Below are 15,062 nucleotides of genomic sequence, written 5' to 3'. Positions count from 1 at the left end.
CCTCATCCACCCCGTCCCTCCGCTTGATGCGCACGCGCACTTTACCTAGCTACCATTTTTCCGTCGAGTTCTAGCCAATCAGTTGCTTCGGAGCCAAATGCTCCAAAGTCCAATAGGAATCCGGACGTTCTCTGAAAGAGGACGTAAAAGAAAGACTGGGGCTTGAAGTGGGCGAGGTCTAAGCAGTCTTGAGCCAATTGCTTCTGGCCTTTGGTTATGACTGGCAGTTACTCAGACGAATAAAGCCCGCCCTAGCTGGGCGACTGGACGTATGGAGTTGTTACCAATCCCGTGGCATTGCAGACTAACTGTGACTGTGTCAGCCAATAGTCATTGTGCAAGGGCGGAGCCGCGTAATCATTTTCCCGCCCCCGCCTTTTGGACCAATCCTTCCTCCCGATTCTGTATGATTGGCAGGCACTCAGGCCAATAGTGATTAGAAAACTTTGAAGCCTGCCCAAAGACCGTGAGCCGGAGGTTTCTCGTTTCTCTGGGCGTTTGTATGTGTGTTTCGGGGGACTAAGGGGTACGCGGGGGACGAAAGAGTACCGGCCATGGCAGCAGCGGAGGAGGAGGACGGGGGCCCCGAAGGGCCAAACCGCGAGCGGGGCGGGGCGGGCGCGACCTTCGAATGTAATATATGTTTGGAGACTGCTCGGGAAGCTGTGGTCAGTGTGTGTGGCCACCTGTACTGGTGAGAATCTGAGAGGGGCAAAAATAAGTGGGGCTCACATCTATACTGGGGAGGTTGGGGTGGGGGTGCCACAGTCATACGGGTAATCGGAGGGCACATTTTCATAGGTGAGGCCTGAGGGGGCTTCTTGCGTCTTTTGGGATATGTGTGGGTGAGAGGGTCACGTCTGTATAGAGGAGACCCGTGGAAAGTCATAGAAACTAGGCGTCAACTAGTGTGTTAAGAAGAAATGGGGCTCAGGTGGACACCGCACATCTGTGCAGGTGAGACCCGAGCCACATTACCGCTGGAAATTGAGGGGTCTTAGCTGTACAGTTGGGAACGGATTAGACTGCAAGGTTAGGGGAGATCTAGAGAACGTGGGATCACATTCAGGTGAGCTGTGTCAAGGGGTGGTATGAGAAACCTGGGGACAAGAGCACTGTGGAGGAGCAGCCCCCAAAGATTAAGGAATTGTGGAAGTAAGGTCTTTATTGAGCATAGGAGATAGGAAAAGCAGTAGTGGGAGAAGGTGCTGGTAAGGGGGTTTGGTTGGGGAGTGACGGGGGCAAGGATGAGACGAGGGCCGAAAGGAGCCTGAAAAAGGGTGGTTGAAGAAAACTGGAAATTAAATTGAAAAGCAGAGAAGGGAGGGATGAGGACTTGTATATGTATGGGGTGTGGTGGGGGGCGGCGCGGGGAGAGGAGAGAGGTGAGGGTTGAGCCTGTTGAGAATGGATGTAGCTTTGGAAGGTTAGAGAAGCAGGATGGCCAAATTGGCTGGCATGGTAGGAGTTGTGGAAAATATGAAAAGAAACAGCAGGTAATACCTGGTAAGAGCGAGCTGGGACTCTGAGGTTGGGTAGGTATCTCTTTTGTGTTTGGTTTCAACTGGTTTGACCTTTCTTTTCCCCCTTGCAGTTGGCCCTGTCTTCATCAGGTGCGTACTCAGAGGAGATGAAGAGGGAAATGGGGAGGTCTGAGGAGCTGGAAGAACCCTTCTGTGTACTGGAAACCACATTTTTTTCCCCCAGTGGCTGGAGACACGGCCAGAGCGGCAAGAGTGCCCAGTGTGCAAAGCTGGGATCAGCAGAGAAAATGTTGTCCCCCTCTATGGGCGAGGGAGCCGGAAGCCCCAGGATCCCAGGTAAGCGGGGAGGTGGTACTGAAGGAAAGTGGACACTTCTGCCCGGGGAGTGGGGTGTAGAAGAGGAGGGAATATTGATAGTCCCTCTCCTCTTCCTCAGATTGAAAACCCCACCCCGCCCCCAGGGCCAGCGACCTGCTCCGGAGAGCAGAGGGGTGAGTCTTGCCTGATTTGTGTTCCTTCCTTGCCAAAGACTTGCCCCATTCCCCACTGACCTTCTCCGCCTCCCCAGGGATTCCAGCCATTTGGCGACGCTGGGGGCTTTCACTTCTCATTTGGTGTTGGTGCTTTTCCCTTTGGCTTTTTCACCACCGTCTTCAATACCCATGAACCGTTCCGTCGGGGTACAGGTAAGAGTCTGCCCTCAACTGCTACCTGAAAATCCTCTGAATGCCCTGGCCTATGAGTGGATGCTTCTTTCACAGCTCTCTTCTCTCCAACAGGTGTGGATCTGGGACAGGGTCACCCGGCCTCGGGCTGGCAGGACTCCCTCTTCCTGTTCCTCGCCATCTTTTTCTTTTTCTGGCTGCTCAGTATTTGAGCCGTGTCTCCTTCCTGCCCACCACCAGCCAGAGGAGAATCAGTATTGGGGGTCCCCGTTGACCCTTCCTTACTCCTGGACCCTCCCCCCGCCAAGCCCTTCATTTCTGTTGGCTAAGGCCAACCCTGGCCACTTTCCACGAGGATGTGTGGAGGAGGAGTGACATCTGTGCATAGGATGGGAGAACCTGTGCTCTGAACTGCTCCCTCAGTAGCATCATAACTCCCAGCTCTGGGAGAGGAGGATGGACTAAAGACAGTGTCTGTTTCTCCTCTCTCCCGATCCTTTGCTTTCCCCCAGTTTTCTTGATTTGATGTTGAAAGGTGGGCAAGGCTCCCTCTGACTCTTCCCCCATGTTTCCCTTGATTTAATTTAATTTTTCTCTCCCCAGTGTCTAATGTGGCTCCTGACTCTCAAGTGCTTCCCTCCCCTCACTACCTCCTTTATGATAAATTCAGTAAACATGGTGAGATGTATTCACTCTGCCTACCTTTGTCCGTCCCTCCTTCCTTTCAAGACGGGAGCATCTTCTCCCCAACTTGAGCAGATGTTGGTGCGGTGTGGGGAAGCATGGGGGAGAGGGCATCAAACAACGCACAACAGCAAATGTGTTAGGTGTTTACTCATCACTTTTTTGTGGGAGGCTCTGGTTGTGGAAGAAAGTTTGGGGGAGGTGGGCTAAAGATTATACAGAGGAGAACTGGTCTGGGGCCAGAACAGAGTGTGGGAAAAGAAACAGGGGCTGATGGATGGGGTCTGGCCGTGGGCTCCTCAAGGCCCTCCTGTGCTGCTCTCTGCCGCCTCGGGCTCCTCTGGCTGGTTCAGTTCCGTTCTCTCCTCCTCTTCCTCCTCCTGGTTTTCTGGGACCTTCCTGGGGAGGAGGATTGGGGAGAATTCTGCATATGGTTTCCAGCACGCCATCATCTCTTGCCCCCACACCTCTGCTTCCTGCCTGGAAGTTCTCAATCTGAGGTGTCTGGCTTCCTCCACTCACCTCTCCTGTCCTTTGCGTTGCCGCCTTCGATGCCACGTGATGACCCCGATGAGCAGGGCGACTGTCCCCAGGCCTCCCAGGATCCCCAGGGTCAGGGCTAGGGTTTCTAGCCCCGACCCTTCCACAGAGCCTGTATGGAGATGGGGACAACTGAGGGCACGGCCCCACCACTCACAGTTCCTTTCTGGTTGACCAGCCCCTCAGTCCTGTTGAGGTCTGTCTGCTTCTCTTTGACTTTATCCAACCCCCTCACCTGCAGTCGTCCCCTCCTCGCCTGTTTCTGGAAAACAAAAATCAGAAGGGAAGGGTTCAGTTGGGAAGAGAGTTATTTAGTGGGAACCCCAGTGAGTCCCTTAAAGGGACAGGCTATTCTCTTGGGCTGTGTCGGGCAGAGGAGGCCTGGGTGTGGCAGCACTGAGGGAGGGGTGGGGTGGCTCTTGGGGACCGTGCTAGTATAGGGTGGGGAACTGGGGCCCTGCACTGTCCCTCAGGGTTGGCCTGGGATTCAGAGGGAGGTCTCACCGATGATGCTGACGCTGACAGCACGGCTCTCCTGGGGCCCATGGCTGGGATGGGTGGCCACACAACTGTAGATTCCCTGGTCCTCAGGCCCTACCTCTGGGAGGAGCAGCACGGGGCCAGGGGGAAGGGGCAGGGGCCTGCCCTGGTGGGGGAAGGAGGGACAGGAAACTTAAACCCCCTGTTCACACATCCCATACTTCTGTCCTTGCCTCCACATCCTCAGATACCCTTGTACCGCCTTGCCTGCCTCTCTCTCCATGAACCCCTTGCCCTCCGAATTGCCAATTATGTATCTTGCTACCTGCCAGCTCCCTCTCGGGTCACTCACATCCTTGATCCAGTGGATCTGAGGTGGAGGCTGGGCAGGGGCTTCACAGGTCAAGGTCACGGTACCACCAGAAGCTACTGCTCCCCCTTCTGGCTCTACCACCAACTGGACTTCCTCCAGTGGCACAGCTTCTGGGGGTGGAAAGGCGATGGGGTTGAGAGTCCTACCTGTGTGTGGTCCCAGTAGCCACGGGCTGAACTCTCTCCCCTTCCTGAGGGTCATACATTCCGACATGGGCTCACCCACGTTGGGGCCCTCCCCACCTCGGCGCTCACTCCAGACCCTGAGCTGGATGGGGGCCGTGTGCAGGGCTCGGCGCCGGGGAAGGCCAGGGGTGAAGCTACAGGAGAAGGTGGGGTGGAGAGCTCCTCCCCGAGCTGGGGTCACCATCAGCTCTGAATGGAGTGTGAAAAGCCCTGTCTCCGGGTGTCTCTTGGTCTCTTCCTTCACGGACACTCCTGTGGTTGGGGGGAAGACGAGGGGAGACATTCCAGGGTGGGTGTGGGAGAGGGCTCAGAAAGAAGGCAGCTGGGAGGGGAGACGCTGGGACTCACCTTTGCCATCAGGAATTAGAGCTTTCCCATCCAAGAGCCAGCTAAGAGTCCCTGCAGGGTAGCCCCCCTCGGACACACATGTCCCCACCTGGGGAAAAATCAACTTCATCATCTCTGGAAATAAGAGAATCCAGTGGCTCAGATGGTAAAGAATCTGCCTGCAATGTGGGAGACCCGGGTTTGATTCCTAGGTCAGGAAGATCCCCTGGAAAAGGAACTGGCAAGCCACTCCAGTATTGTTGCCCTGAGTATCCCACGGGTAGAGAAGCCTGGCGGGCTACAGTCCATGGGGTCGCAAAGAGTCAGACACAACTGAGTGATACACACACACACACATACACAGAGCTATACTCCCCTTCCATCCTCAGGACCCCTTTCCACATCTCCCCTTTTCATCCTCTACCTTATTGGGGACACCAGCCATGAGTTCAGAGGCAGGATCAACAATTTCTGGCTTCCCAGGAATCTCTGAAGGAGGGAAAATTCCTATCAGAGGTCACAGCTTTGAAGATTCTCACACCCTGGGTGTGGGAATGGGGGCAGCTGAAGTCAAGTTCTCCCAGGCCAGGGCCAAGGAGTCAAGGGCTGGGGTCGAAGACTTTTCCTTAGAAGAGAGGTGGGTGGTGAAGAGTCCTGGGAACCCTTACGATAGACTCGGACTCGGTAGTTAGACTTGGTCTCCTTTCCGCTCCGGCTCGTTGCCCGGCACCGGAAAGTCCCCTCATCCTGGATCCCAACAGCCGGCAGGAGGAGGGAGCCGTTGGGGAGGACCCGAGCCACGCTATCCCAGGGGTCTCCCTGGGGAGACAGGACCTTCCAAGCTTCTGTCCGGCCTGTGTTCTGGGGGCAGAGGAGAGAGGCCTCAACAGTGCAGGCCCTTTGGGAAAGGACTGATGAAGGCAGGTGGGCGGGAGGGGACGCGAATCTCACTGGTGTCCCCAGAAGTGGAGAGACAGGAGCCCCACTTACCAGTTTCCATTCCAGCTGCTGGGGTGGTTTCTTGGGGGCTCCCTTACAGTTCAGCACCAGTGGCTTCCCGATCCGGGCTGTGATGTTTTGGTCCCCTATGACTGCCCCTGGGAGACAGCACCACGATGCAGGGCAGGGAGACGGGAGCTAGTAAGACTAGGACGGGGAGGGTGAGGGGGACCGGAAAGAGGCACCCAGGTTCCTGGAAAGCAGGGGGATTTGGGGACGGGGCGGGCTGCCTTCTGCGGGGAGGGTTGGTGGGGGAGTGGCTCACCCCACAGACTGAGCACTAGCATCCAGGCTCCGATTGCTGCCCCTGCTGCCATCCTGCTTCCTTCCCAGGCTCCTGGCTCTGTCTGCCCCTTGCTGCTGTGGCCACCACCCTAGGTGGGGCTTGTACCCTCTCCCCGGCCCCCATCTCCCCCGTCCTGTCCCGTCACAGGGAATGCTAGGAATTCAAATTCAAGAGTCCTTAAGGTACTAGGAGAAACAATTGTCACCCCACCCCAGGGCACTGCCAGCCTCTGGGCACAGTCACATCCATGGGGGTGGGGAGTGCATCTCCTAGGGTCTCTCACCCCTCAGGACCCCCAACCTATTCCACCAGTTCAGCGAAGGCTACTGGATGACTAAGCAAGGTTGCCAGGCAACAGGGTTCAGGCCTGGCTGTTCCCCAGGAGGCAGGGGTGAAACCTGGGGCCTGGGTGGTGAGGGAAAGACTGAAAGACCTGGGTGGGGCAGGGAGCACCTATTTAAGGTTTTCTGAGAAAGAAAAAAAATTTTTTTCTGGGGTTTCTCATATTTTTTAAAAGAATTCTCGACTAAACCCAGGAAAAAAAGAAATTTCTTTATTTAAAACTGTGTTTTTTCTGTGAAACTACAAGTTTACAAGTGAGGAGAGAACTGCCCCCAGCCCATGCCTCCCGCCCCCACCCATCACACTCCCAACCTGCCCCCGAATCCTGCCTGGATCTTTGACGGGAGGGGTTCCCCACTGTGACAGTCTTATAAACGCCTGAGATGTTTGACGGGTTCAGATGGTAGGGTTCAGGGCCAAGGGTTGGGGATGGTGATTTTACCTTCCCTCATACCTGGCTCTTTGCAGCCTCCTTCCTCTCTCCCCCCACCCTCTTGATTTTGAACTGAGAAAAAAGATACCTCATATCTGGGGAAACTCAGGGCTATACACACACAAACACCCCAACCCATATTTGACATATTCGGCAATAACCCCCTCCCCATTCTTCCTCCTCCAATCTGTAAATAGTAGTTAAAAAAAAAAAAGGATTTTAGATGTGTCATTTGCTCAAAATTATTGAGTCCAGCCCTGCCCAAGGGATGTAGGAAGAGGGGGGATAGGCCGACAGAGCAAGACCGACTGCCTCCATGCTAAATGCAGCGGAAAGCTGCCCACATGAGCAAAGGACACCTAAGTGACTTTATAAGCAAAGGAGAACACCTAAGTGATTGTGTGTGTGTGTGTTGGGGGGGGCAGGGGGAGCAGGCTTGATGCCCTGCTAAATGTTACTTCCTGATGGACAGGACTGGAGCCAGGCAGGCCTATTTGTTCCCCTTTCTCTTATCATGACCCCTTTGGCTATTACCCCTAATATGGGAAAGCAAGAAACTTAAAAACAAACAAAAAAAAACCACATTATTTATAAAAACATCTACTTCCCCAAACTAAATTAAAAATTAAGAACCATCACCACCACCAACAAAAACCCCCAAAATAAGAATTAAAAAAACTACAGATGGAACCCCAGGTTAATTTTTCTTTCCTTTAAAAAAAAAAAAATCAACCCCAAAGCCCAGTCAACAATTCCCTAAAGTAGCAGAAACTCCCTCCGAGGTAGATATCTGAGTCAGACACTCTCGTCCACCGAGCGATTCTATTGGTTTAAGATGAGCTGCGTATGAGGTAATAAAAGCCGTCTGGAGGGGCAGGAGGTGGGGGGGTACAGGGGGCGTGGCCCATGCCCTCTGTCCAGAAGTCATGTCCCCATTTTTGGCATCTCTGGTTGGGCAGGGCTGGCGTCTGCACAGATCCCAGAGCAGATAAGTGGGGTTGGGGAGGGAGAGTGGGGAGCCCACAGAGAGACGGAGAGAGAGAAACAGAATAGTTGTCCGGTGTGTTTATGAGAGAGAAAGGAGAGGAAAGATCTGAAAAATTGGGTGTGTGTGTTTCTGTGAGAGAGAAAAGGGGAGGAAAAAAAGAAAGAAAAAAGGGGTAGACAGACCCCACTCTCCCCTGAGGGGACCCCATCTTCCCTGCCATGTCGTCGGCACCCCCAGCACTGACAGAATCTGGCCGGGGAGGGGACGGCCCCGTCTGCCTTCTCTTGTCTTGTGCTTCTCCCGTGTCTGGGTTTTCTCCTCCGGATGCCTGCGTCCTCTTCAAGAGTTGCCTTGTGAGCCCCCACCCCTGTGGCCCTGAGGGGCAAGATCAGTTGGAAGTGTCCGAATGAACGCTCCCTGGTCCCTCTGTCGGGGATGTCACTGAGGACGGGGTCACAGCCTCCTGCCAGCCGCCATTTGCCTGGGAAAAAAAAGAGACAGCTGGGGTGGGGCTTTGAGAAACCCAGCACAGGGGCCAGCGCTGCCAGGGAAAAGGGCCCCCCACCCCCATCGTGGTGAGAGGTGAGGAGAGGGGCTTCGGGTGCTTACTCACCCTCATTTCCCGAGGGCTGTACATCTGGCTTCCCCCGAGGTTATCCCCGTAGCCCCCTGGCCCCATTGAGTGTCGGAGTGATTCCACCTGCAGGCAACAGAGAGGGACGGGACACAGTGAGAGGCCTCGGAAGAAAAGACTTTCAAATCCCAAAGTAGGGAAACCGAGTTTGAAAAAGCCCTACTCAAGGCGCGATGGACCACCTGACCTGGGAGGCAGAGTAGGAATCTCCGTTGAGCCCGGGCATCCCCAGAAACATGTCACCGGATCCTGAGAGATTGAAAGAGCCGCCAGAGCCTTGGGGGAGCAGAGGGGGAAGTAGGGAAGAGTGTAACAGAGCCTGTGATGGCAGATGGGAGACTCCCCACAGCTCTCAGTTTTCAGAAAGTGCCCTGGACTAGCTCGGTGGAGGTGCGCCACCATACCCAAATTACCCACAAAACAACACGCCAACACTCAGAAGGAGCGGGCTGTTTCTGAGCCTCCCCTGGCCACTTGCTGGAAGAAAGGCAGAAGTAACTTGACTGGAGTGGCCTTGGCCCCCCAATATCCCCATCCATCTGACCAGCTCGGTCCCTCTCACCCCAGGAGGCCCCCTCCTTCTGCTCTGATCCTGCCTAGACAAGAAGTGGGAACAAAAGCAGGAACGTGCAGAAGAGGGGGGCAGTGGGATCCACCTGCAGAGGAAGGGGGTGTCGGGGAGCTGGTGCGGCTGTGGCCTCCCTGGGTGACCGACACGGCGGTCTTGACGGCATAGATGTTTGCCTCCTCTTGGAACTTTCCAATGTTTTTCTTATAGCGAATCCGCTTGTTGCCAAACCAATTGGAGACCTGCGGGGTGGGGGGCAGAAAGCAGGGTCAGGTGGGAACCTGTTCCTCTGTGAACACCTTAGTTAGAGCTCTGTGCCCTCCAAACGCCTCCCCGAGCCTCCCGGGTACCTGAGAGACAGTGATTCCGCACTTCTTGGCCAGTTCCTCCTTAGCCTCCTCACTAGGGTATGGGTTACTCAGGTGGGAGTAGAAATACTCATTCAGAACCTCCGTGGCCTGTTTGCTGAAGTTACGGCGTTTCCGTCTATAGAGGAGAGAGGGTGATGAGGAGGGTGTTGGTGACCTGGCTGGGCCATCCTGTTGATTCACTTCAGAGGGCACCCCCATCATGGAGCAGAGTGCTGTGCTGTGCAACACGGTGGCCCTGAGGCTTGGAGAAGAATGGGAAGGAGCTGGGTGCTGGGGGCCGAGTCAGGGCCCTGGGCCCACCTGGCATCCAGGAAGCGGGAACGGAGGATCATGACAGCCTCACAGGTGCTTTGCTTGAGTTGCATCTGGATGGCGCTGAACTTCCGGTGGATGATGCTCACCATGCGCTCCATCTCCTTGGGTGCCACGGGCCGCGTGCGGCTCTGCTCCCTCAGCAGGTTCATGACGTGGGTTGTGAACTCGTTACACGCCTGCAGTGGGGGCCCCAGGCTGGGTGAGCAGGAGCCCTTTGGCCCTGGGCATCCCCCTTAAGGGCCTCTCCCTCCACCCACTCTGGCTTCTTCTCCTCACCTGCTCATATTTCTCCAGCTCCGAGTGGTAAATGTGGCGGATCTGGGCAAGTTTGCTGCGATAGTCCGAGTGTTCGATGGAGTTGTCAGGGGACACTCCGCCCCCGGAGGCTGCAGCTGCCGCCGCTGCAGCCGCTGAGCCACCCCCTTTCTCAGGCCCAGCCACACCCTCTGCCAGAAGCATGTTGTCCAAGCGCATCAGCTGTGGATCCACAGGCTCCTCCTCTTGGGAGCTTCGAATGCTGAGGCCTAGCGTGCAGGCGAGCGGACTTAGGGACCCAGGGACCCCACACCCCAGCTCTCAGCCCTCCTGGGGCCTCCTGGAGACCCAAGTCTCCAGGCGTGGGTTCCCACCCAAGCCCCCCTTAGCAATCTTCCTGACCCACACTTTCCTCAGAGCCCCAAGTGTCAAACTCCTAGCCTAATTTCTACAGGGAACAGGGTTCTGTCCCCAGAGTTGAGGAATTGGAGGAGGGAACTCACGTACCAGTTTTCTCCTTGATTTCACACAGGACGCTAAAGAGAGCAGGCTTCATGCGGTGGCAGTTTAGGGCGTGTTTCCTTGGGGAAAAGTTGAGAGAAAAGTTGAGAGGCTATGGAATTGCCAAGGGGAAAAAAACCACCACAGGACGACACACCCATGAGGGTAAGAGAGGGGAGCTTGGGAACAGGGAGGTGGTGGGTAAATCTGTGGCAAGAAAAAGCAAGGCTGGGGGCCGAATGAAGCCTGGTGGGTTCTTAGGAAGAGTTCAGCTTCCATGTGGAGTTAAGGGGAAGCTGCCTGGCTTTGGCTGGAAGGAGGAAAGGTGCCGCAAGCTAAAGGCACCATGGCCAGGTGGGGGCTGTGGGAGACGGTCTAGAAAGGTACAGAAGAGGATGCAGGAATGACTGCAGAAATAAGAGTGACTAGGTAGATTTCAGGGGAAGACAGGAGGAGGCCGAGGAGAAGGAGGAGATCAGAGTTTGAGGTGCCCGAGGGGGTGAGGGGTGCTGAGCTGAAGTGGGGAGTTCAGTATAGCGATGTGTGAAGGCTCCTAGGACTGAGCAGGGCTCCTAGTGTCAACTGAGCAGGGGCGAAGGGTGCCTGAGGACCTTGGAGGCTGGGCCCTGGGTGGAGAGAAATGGTCGGAGTCCTGGGGAGGGGTCTGGAGAGCCCTAGGAAGAGGGTGGGCTGGAGAGTTAGGGGAGCAGACAGCACAGCAGGTTTCTAGTCTGGGAGTCAGAAGGGGTCTCTGGAGATGGAAGGATGTTCCAGGGGAGTGTGGGGTGGTTAGGGAGAGGTGGGGGAGTGAGACCACCTAGGGTTCCCCTTTTCGAAGGTTTCAGGGACTGGGGGTGAAGGGAGGTTTGAGAGGGATCACTTATCTTGGGGCTCCCGGGAGTAAGGAGAGGAGGGCTATAGTATCCTGGGGAGGGTCCTGAGTTGGGGGCTCCCAGAAGGTTCAGAGCTTGTGAACGGGGCTTCTGCTGGGTCTGTGTGGGGTCCCGGGTTGGGGGCACTCACTTGGCCTGGGCCTCGTCCAGGCTCTGGTCGGTGATGGTCATTATCTGCTGCAGAATGTCCCCGATGTCTTGCTTCCCTCGGCCTCCCGGGACCCCCCCGCTACCCCCACCGGGGTCTCCGCCACCGGGAGGTTCGCCAGGGCCCCCAGGCTCCCCACCCACCAATCCAAGGCCCCCCCGGCCCCCGCCTGGAGGGGGCGGCCCCAGCAGCCGCTCGTCCATAGTTGGGGGGGGGCCCTGAGGCCCCCTCCCTGCTCCGCCCCTCCCCCGCGCCTGGTTACTTCCCCCCCAAACTCGCGGGGGCCGCTGCTCCCTCCGCCCCAACCCCCGCCCGTCCCCCCGGCTCCCGGCTCTCCCGGGGGTTCACCCCGGCCCCGAAGGGAGACCGGGGGTACCGTCTGGGCCCCCCACAGGAGACCCCGGCCCCCGGCGGCGGAGAAAATGGAGCCGGAGAGAGAGAGGAGGCCCAAGCGGGGGTGTGTGTGAGAGAGAGAGGGAGGAGGGAGGAGGGAGGAGGGGGGAGCGAGGGAGGGAGGCTGGGGGAGGGGAGCCGGGGAGGAAGAGGAGGGGAGAAGGGAGGAGGAACAGGGAGGAGCCGGGGGCGGAGAGAGACGCACGGACTCAGAGGAACTGAGACCCGGTGGAGGAGGGGACGAGGGAGGAGACTAGCCCGTGGGGAAAATGAGGGCAGGGCCCAGGGGCTGGACTTCTGTGGCCTTGAAGCGGGCGGGGGGCCGTGTTGGAGGCTGGGGGTCCTTTCACCCGGGTTCGGAATCCGGGATCAAGGTGATGAGGACCCTGGCCGCTGGAATGCTTGGGTTCACAGACAGCTTAGTTCATATTTCTTATCCTAATGACTCCCCTCCCTGTTCTACTTAATTAAAACCAGGAGAGGGGGGCTGGGGGGGATAATTAGGGAGGTCTCCAGCCGCTGCTTAATGAGCCAGTAATTAACCAGCCAGGGAGGGGAGCTGGCCTCTGGCCAGACTGGGGAGAGCGGGCAGCCTCCGGCCTCACCTTCCTACCCTCCACCCGGCCACCCCAGACACCAGTCTTCAGTCCAGAGGGGGATCACATTTATTCATATAACCAAACATCAGACAGTTCAGAACAGCAGTGGGGAGGGAGGGTGGGCAGGGCTAAATGTCCTTTCACAGCCTGTAGGCCCCTCAGTCCTGGGGCTAGGGGGTGCTGGTGATGGAGATGTGAGAATGGTCTTTATGTCTTTGCTGTGCCTTCTCTTCCTTTCTTCTTATTGGGAAGGAGGGTGGAATTCCCAGGTCAAAACCTTGGGAGATTTGCCGTTCTTTTGGGAGATGGAGGACAGAGCCCTGAGAGCCCACCTGGTAGCTTGACTACTGGGGATGTCCCCACAGCTCAGGACGGAGACTCTCAGGCACTCCCTGAGATCAGAAGAGAGGGTGAGGTGTCCCACTGAGGCTGGGATCCTCTCATAGCCTCATAACACACTTGGTTATGGAGGGAGTTATCCATCCTACCTTGGCTATTCCCAGGCTTTGAGACTTTCACCCGCTCCACTTCCCAGGAAAGGTGGACGAGGGTGATGAATATTGAGATTTCTGCTGGGTCTTCCAGTCTCTGGTGCCCCTCCCCGGCAGGGGTGAGGGCATGCAGCGGGGCTGCCCAGCTTTGAGCCCCAGGAATGCAGAGGGGATGGTGGGGGCTCAAGTCTCAGCAGGTGTGTGTGGGGGGCCGGGACCTTTGCTCCTCCATTCGACCCCCACCCTGAACTCTCAGCAGCAACTCCAGGAGCTCCTGCCCCCCTGGGGGTAGGGGAGGCTCTGACCGCTGGGCTTCCATCCGCTGGCACTGGAGGAGTGGAGGAAGGGGAGGTTGATGGTGAGGTTTTAAGAGGAGCAGGCCATGAAAGGAGCCAGGGCTGGTGTGAGGGGCATAGAGGACACCAGTGATGTGGGGATAGGGAGAGTAGGACCTGGCGACGGGGCAGATGCCTGGGGAGAAGGAGGGGTAGGACCCAAGAGAGAAAGGGGGCCAGAAACAAGAAGCCTGGCTCTTGCCTTCTGGGGGGAGGGGCAGGGGTTGTCTCACCTGGTGACTGAGGATGGTGCTGTAGAGCTGTTCTCTGTCCTCAAGAGGCCGGGGCAGGGCTCGACCTAGGCTTGGGGGTTTCTTGGGGGGATGGAAGGTGGCTCTCTGCTCCTCTAGGCGGCGGGACTGGGCCTCTGCCACCAGGTCCAGAAGGCGCTCGGTCTGCAGGGAGAGCAGGGAGGCCGAGCGGGGCCCCAGGGCTGGGGAGAGGAGGTGGGGGCTCAGATCCAGAGAGGTTGGCAGAAGGAGTGGTGGGTGTGTGTGTTGGGGGTGTAAGGGCTACCAGGGTGTGATGGGGAGTTGGAGGGGGTGGGGAGAAAGCCCCTGATGGAGTGGGCCTTGGTAATAGGATCAGGAAAGAAGTGGGTACCAGATCAGGGAGCTCTCCAGAGGGGGCTGGGGGTACCTGTAAGGCGAGTCCCTGGAGGAGGAGGGGACGGAGGGGCAGACCTCCAAGGCCGAGTGCTGGAGCTCGCGGGGGGCCAGCCATGCTCATCCTGATGGGGGCCCTGATGCTGAGAGACATCCGTTCCGGTCAAGTGGGGGTGGGGTGGGCAGAGGGCTAGGCCAGCAGCCCGTTTCCTCTCTGTGTCTCTGTTCCTGCCTCAGTGTGCCCAAACCCGTCCAAGTCTCCTGAGTCCACCGTCACTCAGCCTCTGCCCCAGGTCCTCTCACCTCTCTCTCTCCCAGTGTCAGCCTCCCCAGCCCGGTGCCAGCTCACCTGCTCACCATCCTCTTCTTCCTGGGGTCTCTCAGCCTCCATACCCTGGAGGGGAGAAACCGATGGGGGAGGGGGTAGCTAGGATTTGGGAGGAGGGCCGGAACCCTGAGTTCCTGAGGGGAGTAGGGGCCGAAAGGGGTGGGGGTGAGCCGGGGGCTGGATGCCTGGGTACTGAGCAGGAAGCTGGGTTCCTGGTCAGCCCCCCCACGGGCCCCGCCCATCCCTGTCAACTTCCTCCAGTTCTCTTTTCCCACCCAAACTGCTGGCTTGACCTCTCTTGCCCCAGGGGAGCATAGAGACTGGGAAAAGCTCCTCCAGCTGCAGTAGTCGTGGGGGTTCAGAATGGGAAAGGATTTTTGGCTTTCTCATCTCCAGAGCCTCAGTAGCCCCCTAAACCCCAGCTGTGTTCCCTCCACCCCCCTCCTCCCCTTCAGGTCTGTCAACACAGGAACTAACTACAAAGGAAGTGGTTTCACTCTTCACAATCCCCCCCTCCCAACCCCAGGTGCCTTCTCTAAGAAGGACCCACTGCCTGCTTCCCAGTTTCCCTGACTTACTGGGATGGGGAGGGGCATGTTTCCACTGGGAAGACAGATCCAAGGATGTCAGGCCCTCAAACATACATATATCTCTAGCACTGTGTTTAACAAATATGGGTTGAGTAGTTACCATTGCCCTATAGGTGCTTACAGTCTATTCAGGGCACAAAATATGCACCAAATGCAAGACACGAAGGGAAAGCTTTCCTCTCATCATGAAATGGAAAAGGGAGAGGACCACAACCTAACTTGGGCTTTGATCAATGCTGGTCAAACTGGC

At 57.1% G+C, this 15,062-nt stretch overlaps 3 protein-coding genes across 7 annotated transcripts; 1 reads left to right on the top strand and 2 right to left on the bottom strand.

Annotated features, from left to right (window-relative positions):
* Positions 1–471: 471 nt before the first annotated feature.
* RNF5 (ring finger protein 5) lies at positions 472–2,846 on the top strand. The gene is made up of 6 exons (XM_055406274.2): positions 472–694; positions 1,595–1,613; positions 1,708–1,820; positions 1,921–1,975; positions 2,053–2,170; positions 2,264–2,846. The coding sequence occupies exons 1-6, from the start codon at positions 555–557 to the stop codon at positions 2,359–2,361; spliced, it is 543 nt and encodes a 180-aa protein (XP_055262249.1). The 5' UTR covers positions 472–554; the 3' UTR covers positions 2,362–2,846.
* A 119-nt stretch (positions 2,847–2,965) lies between these two features.
* On the bottom strand, positions 2,966–6,159 carry AGER (advanced glycosylation end-product specific receptor). 3 transcript variants are annotated; one of them, XM_055406015.2, is made up of 11 exons: positions 6,003–6,159; positions 5,729–5,835; positions 5,407–5,599; positions 5,163–5,227; positions 4,760–4,847; positions 4,448–4,663; positions 4,206–4,336; positions 3,878–4,019; positions 3,609–3,635; positions 3,356–3,485; positions 2,966–3,232 (listed from the first exon to the last, which is right to left on the bottom strand). In XM_055406015.2, the coding sequence occupies exons 1-11, from the start codon at positions 6,052–6,054 to the stop codon at positions 3,133–3,135; spliced, it is 1,251 nt and encodes a 416-aa protein (XP_055261990.1). In that variant the 5' UTR covers positions 6,055–6,159; the 3' UTR covers positions 2,966–3,132. The 3 variants fall into 3 exon arrangements, with proteins under 3 accessions (XP_055261990.1, XP_055261991.1, XP_055261992.1); XM_055406016.2 differs by having other exon boundaries at positions 4,469–4,663; XM_055406017.2 differs by having other exon boundaries at positions 4,481–4,663.
* Positions 6,160–7,606: 1,447 nt separating this feature from the next.
* LOC129543129 (pre-B-cell leukemia transcription factor 2) lies at positions 7,607–14,564 on the bottom strand. 3 transcript variants are annotated; one of them, XM_055406014.2, is made up of 12 exons: positions 14,244–14,564; positions 13,929–14,037; positions 13,523–13,722; positions 11,454–11,500; positions 10,437–10,510; positions 9,951–10,198; positions 9,660–9,850; positions 9,339–9,474; positions 9,077–9,230; positions 8,608–8,696; positions 8,400–8,486; positions 7,607–8,267 (listed from the first exon to the last, which is right to left on the bottom strand). In XM_055406014.2, the coding sequence occupies exons 1-12, from the start codon at positions 14,283–14,285 to the stop codon at positions 8,175–8,177; spliced, it is 1,470 nt and encodes a 489-aa protein (XP_055261989.2). In that variant the 5' UTR covers positions 14,286–14,564; the 3' UTR covers positions 7,607–8,174. The 3 variants fall into 3 exon arrangements, with proteins under 3 accessions (XP_055261989.2, XP_088687498.1, XP_055261993.1); XM_088831372.1 differs by lacking the exons at positions 7,607–8,267; positions 8,400–8,486; positions 8,608–8,696; ... (4 more) ...; positions 10,437–10,510; positions 11,454–11,500 and adding an exon at positions 12,512–13,282 and having other exon boundaries at positions 13,929–14,031; positions 14,244–14,550; XM_055406018.2 differs by lacking the exons at positions 7,607–8,267; positions 8,400–8,486; positions 8,608–8,696; ... (4 more) ...; positions 10,437–10,510; positions 11,454–11,500 and adding an exon at positions 12,512–13,282 and having other exon boundaries at positions 14,244–14,546.
* Positions 14,565–15,062: the final 498 nt, after the last annotated feature.

This window comes from Moschus berezovskii, chromosome 23 (genome assembly GCF_049115385.1).
Source record: "Moschus berezovskii isolate FMDL1 chromosome 23, NW_MosBer_1.0, whole genome shotgun sequence".
NCBI lineage: Eukaryota > Metazoa > Chordata > Mammalia > Artiodactyla > Moschidae > Moschus > Moschus berezovskii.
This window is presented reverse-complemented; position numbering and strand designations above follow the sequence as displayed.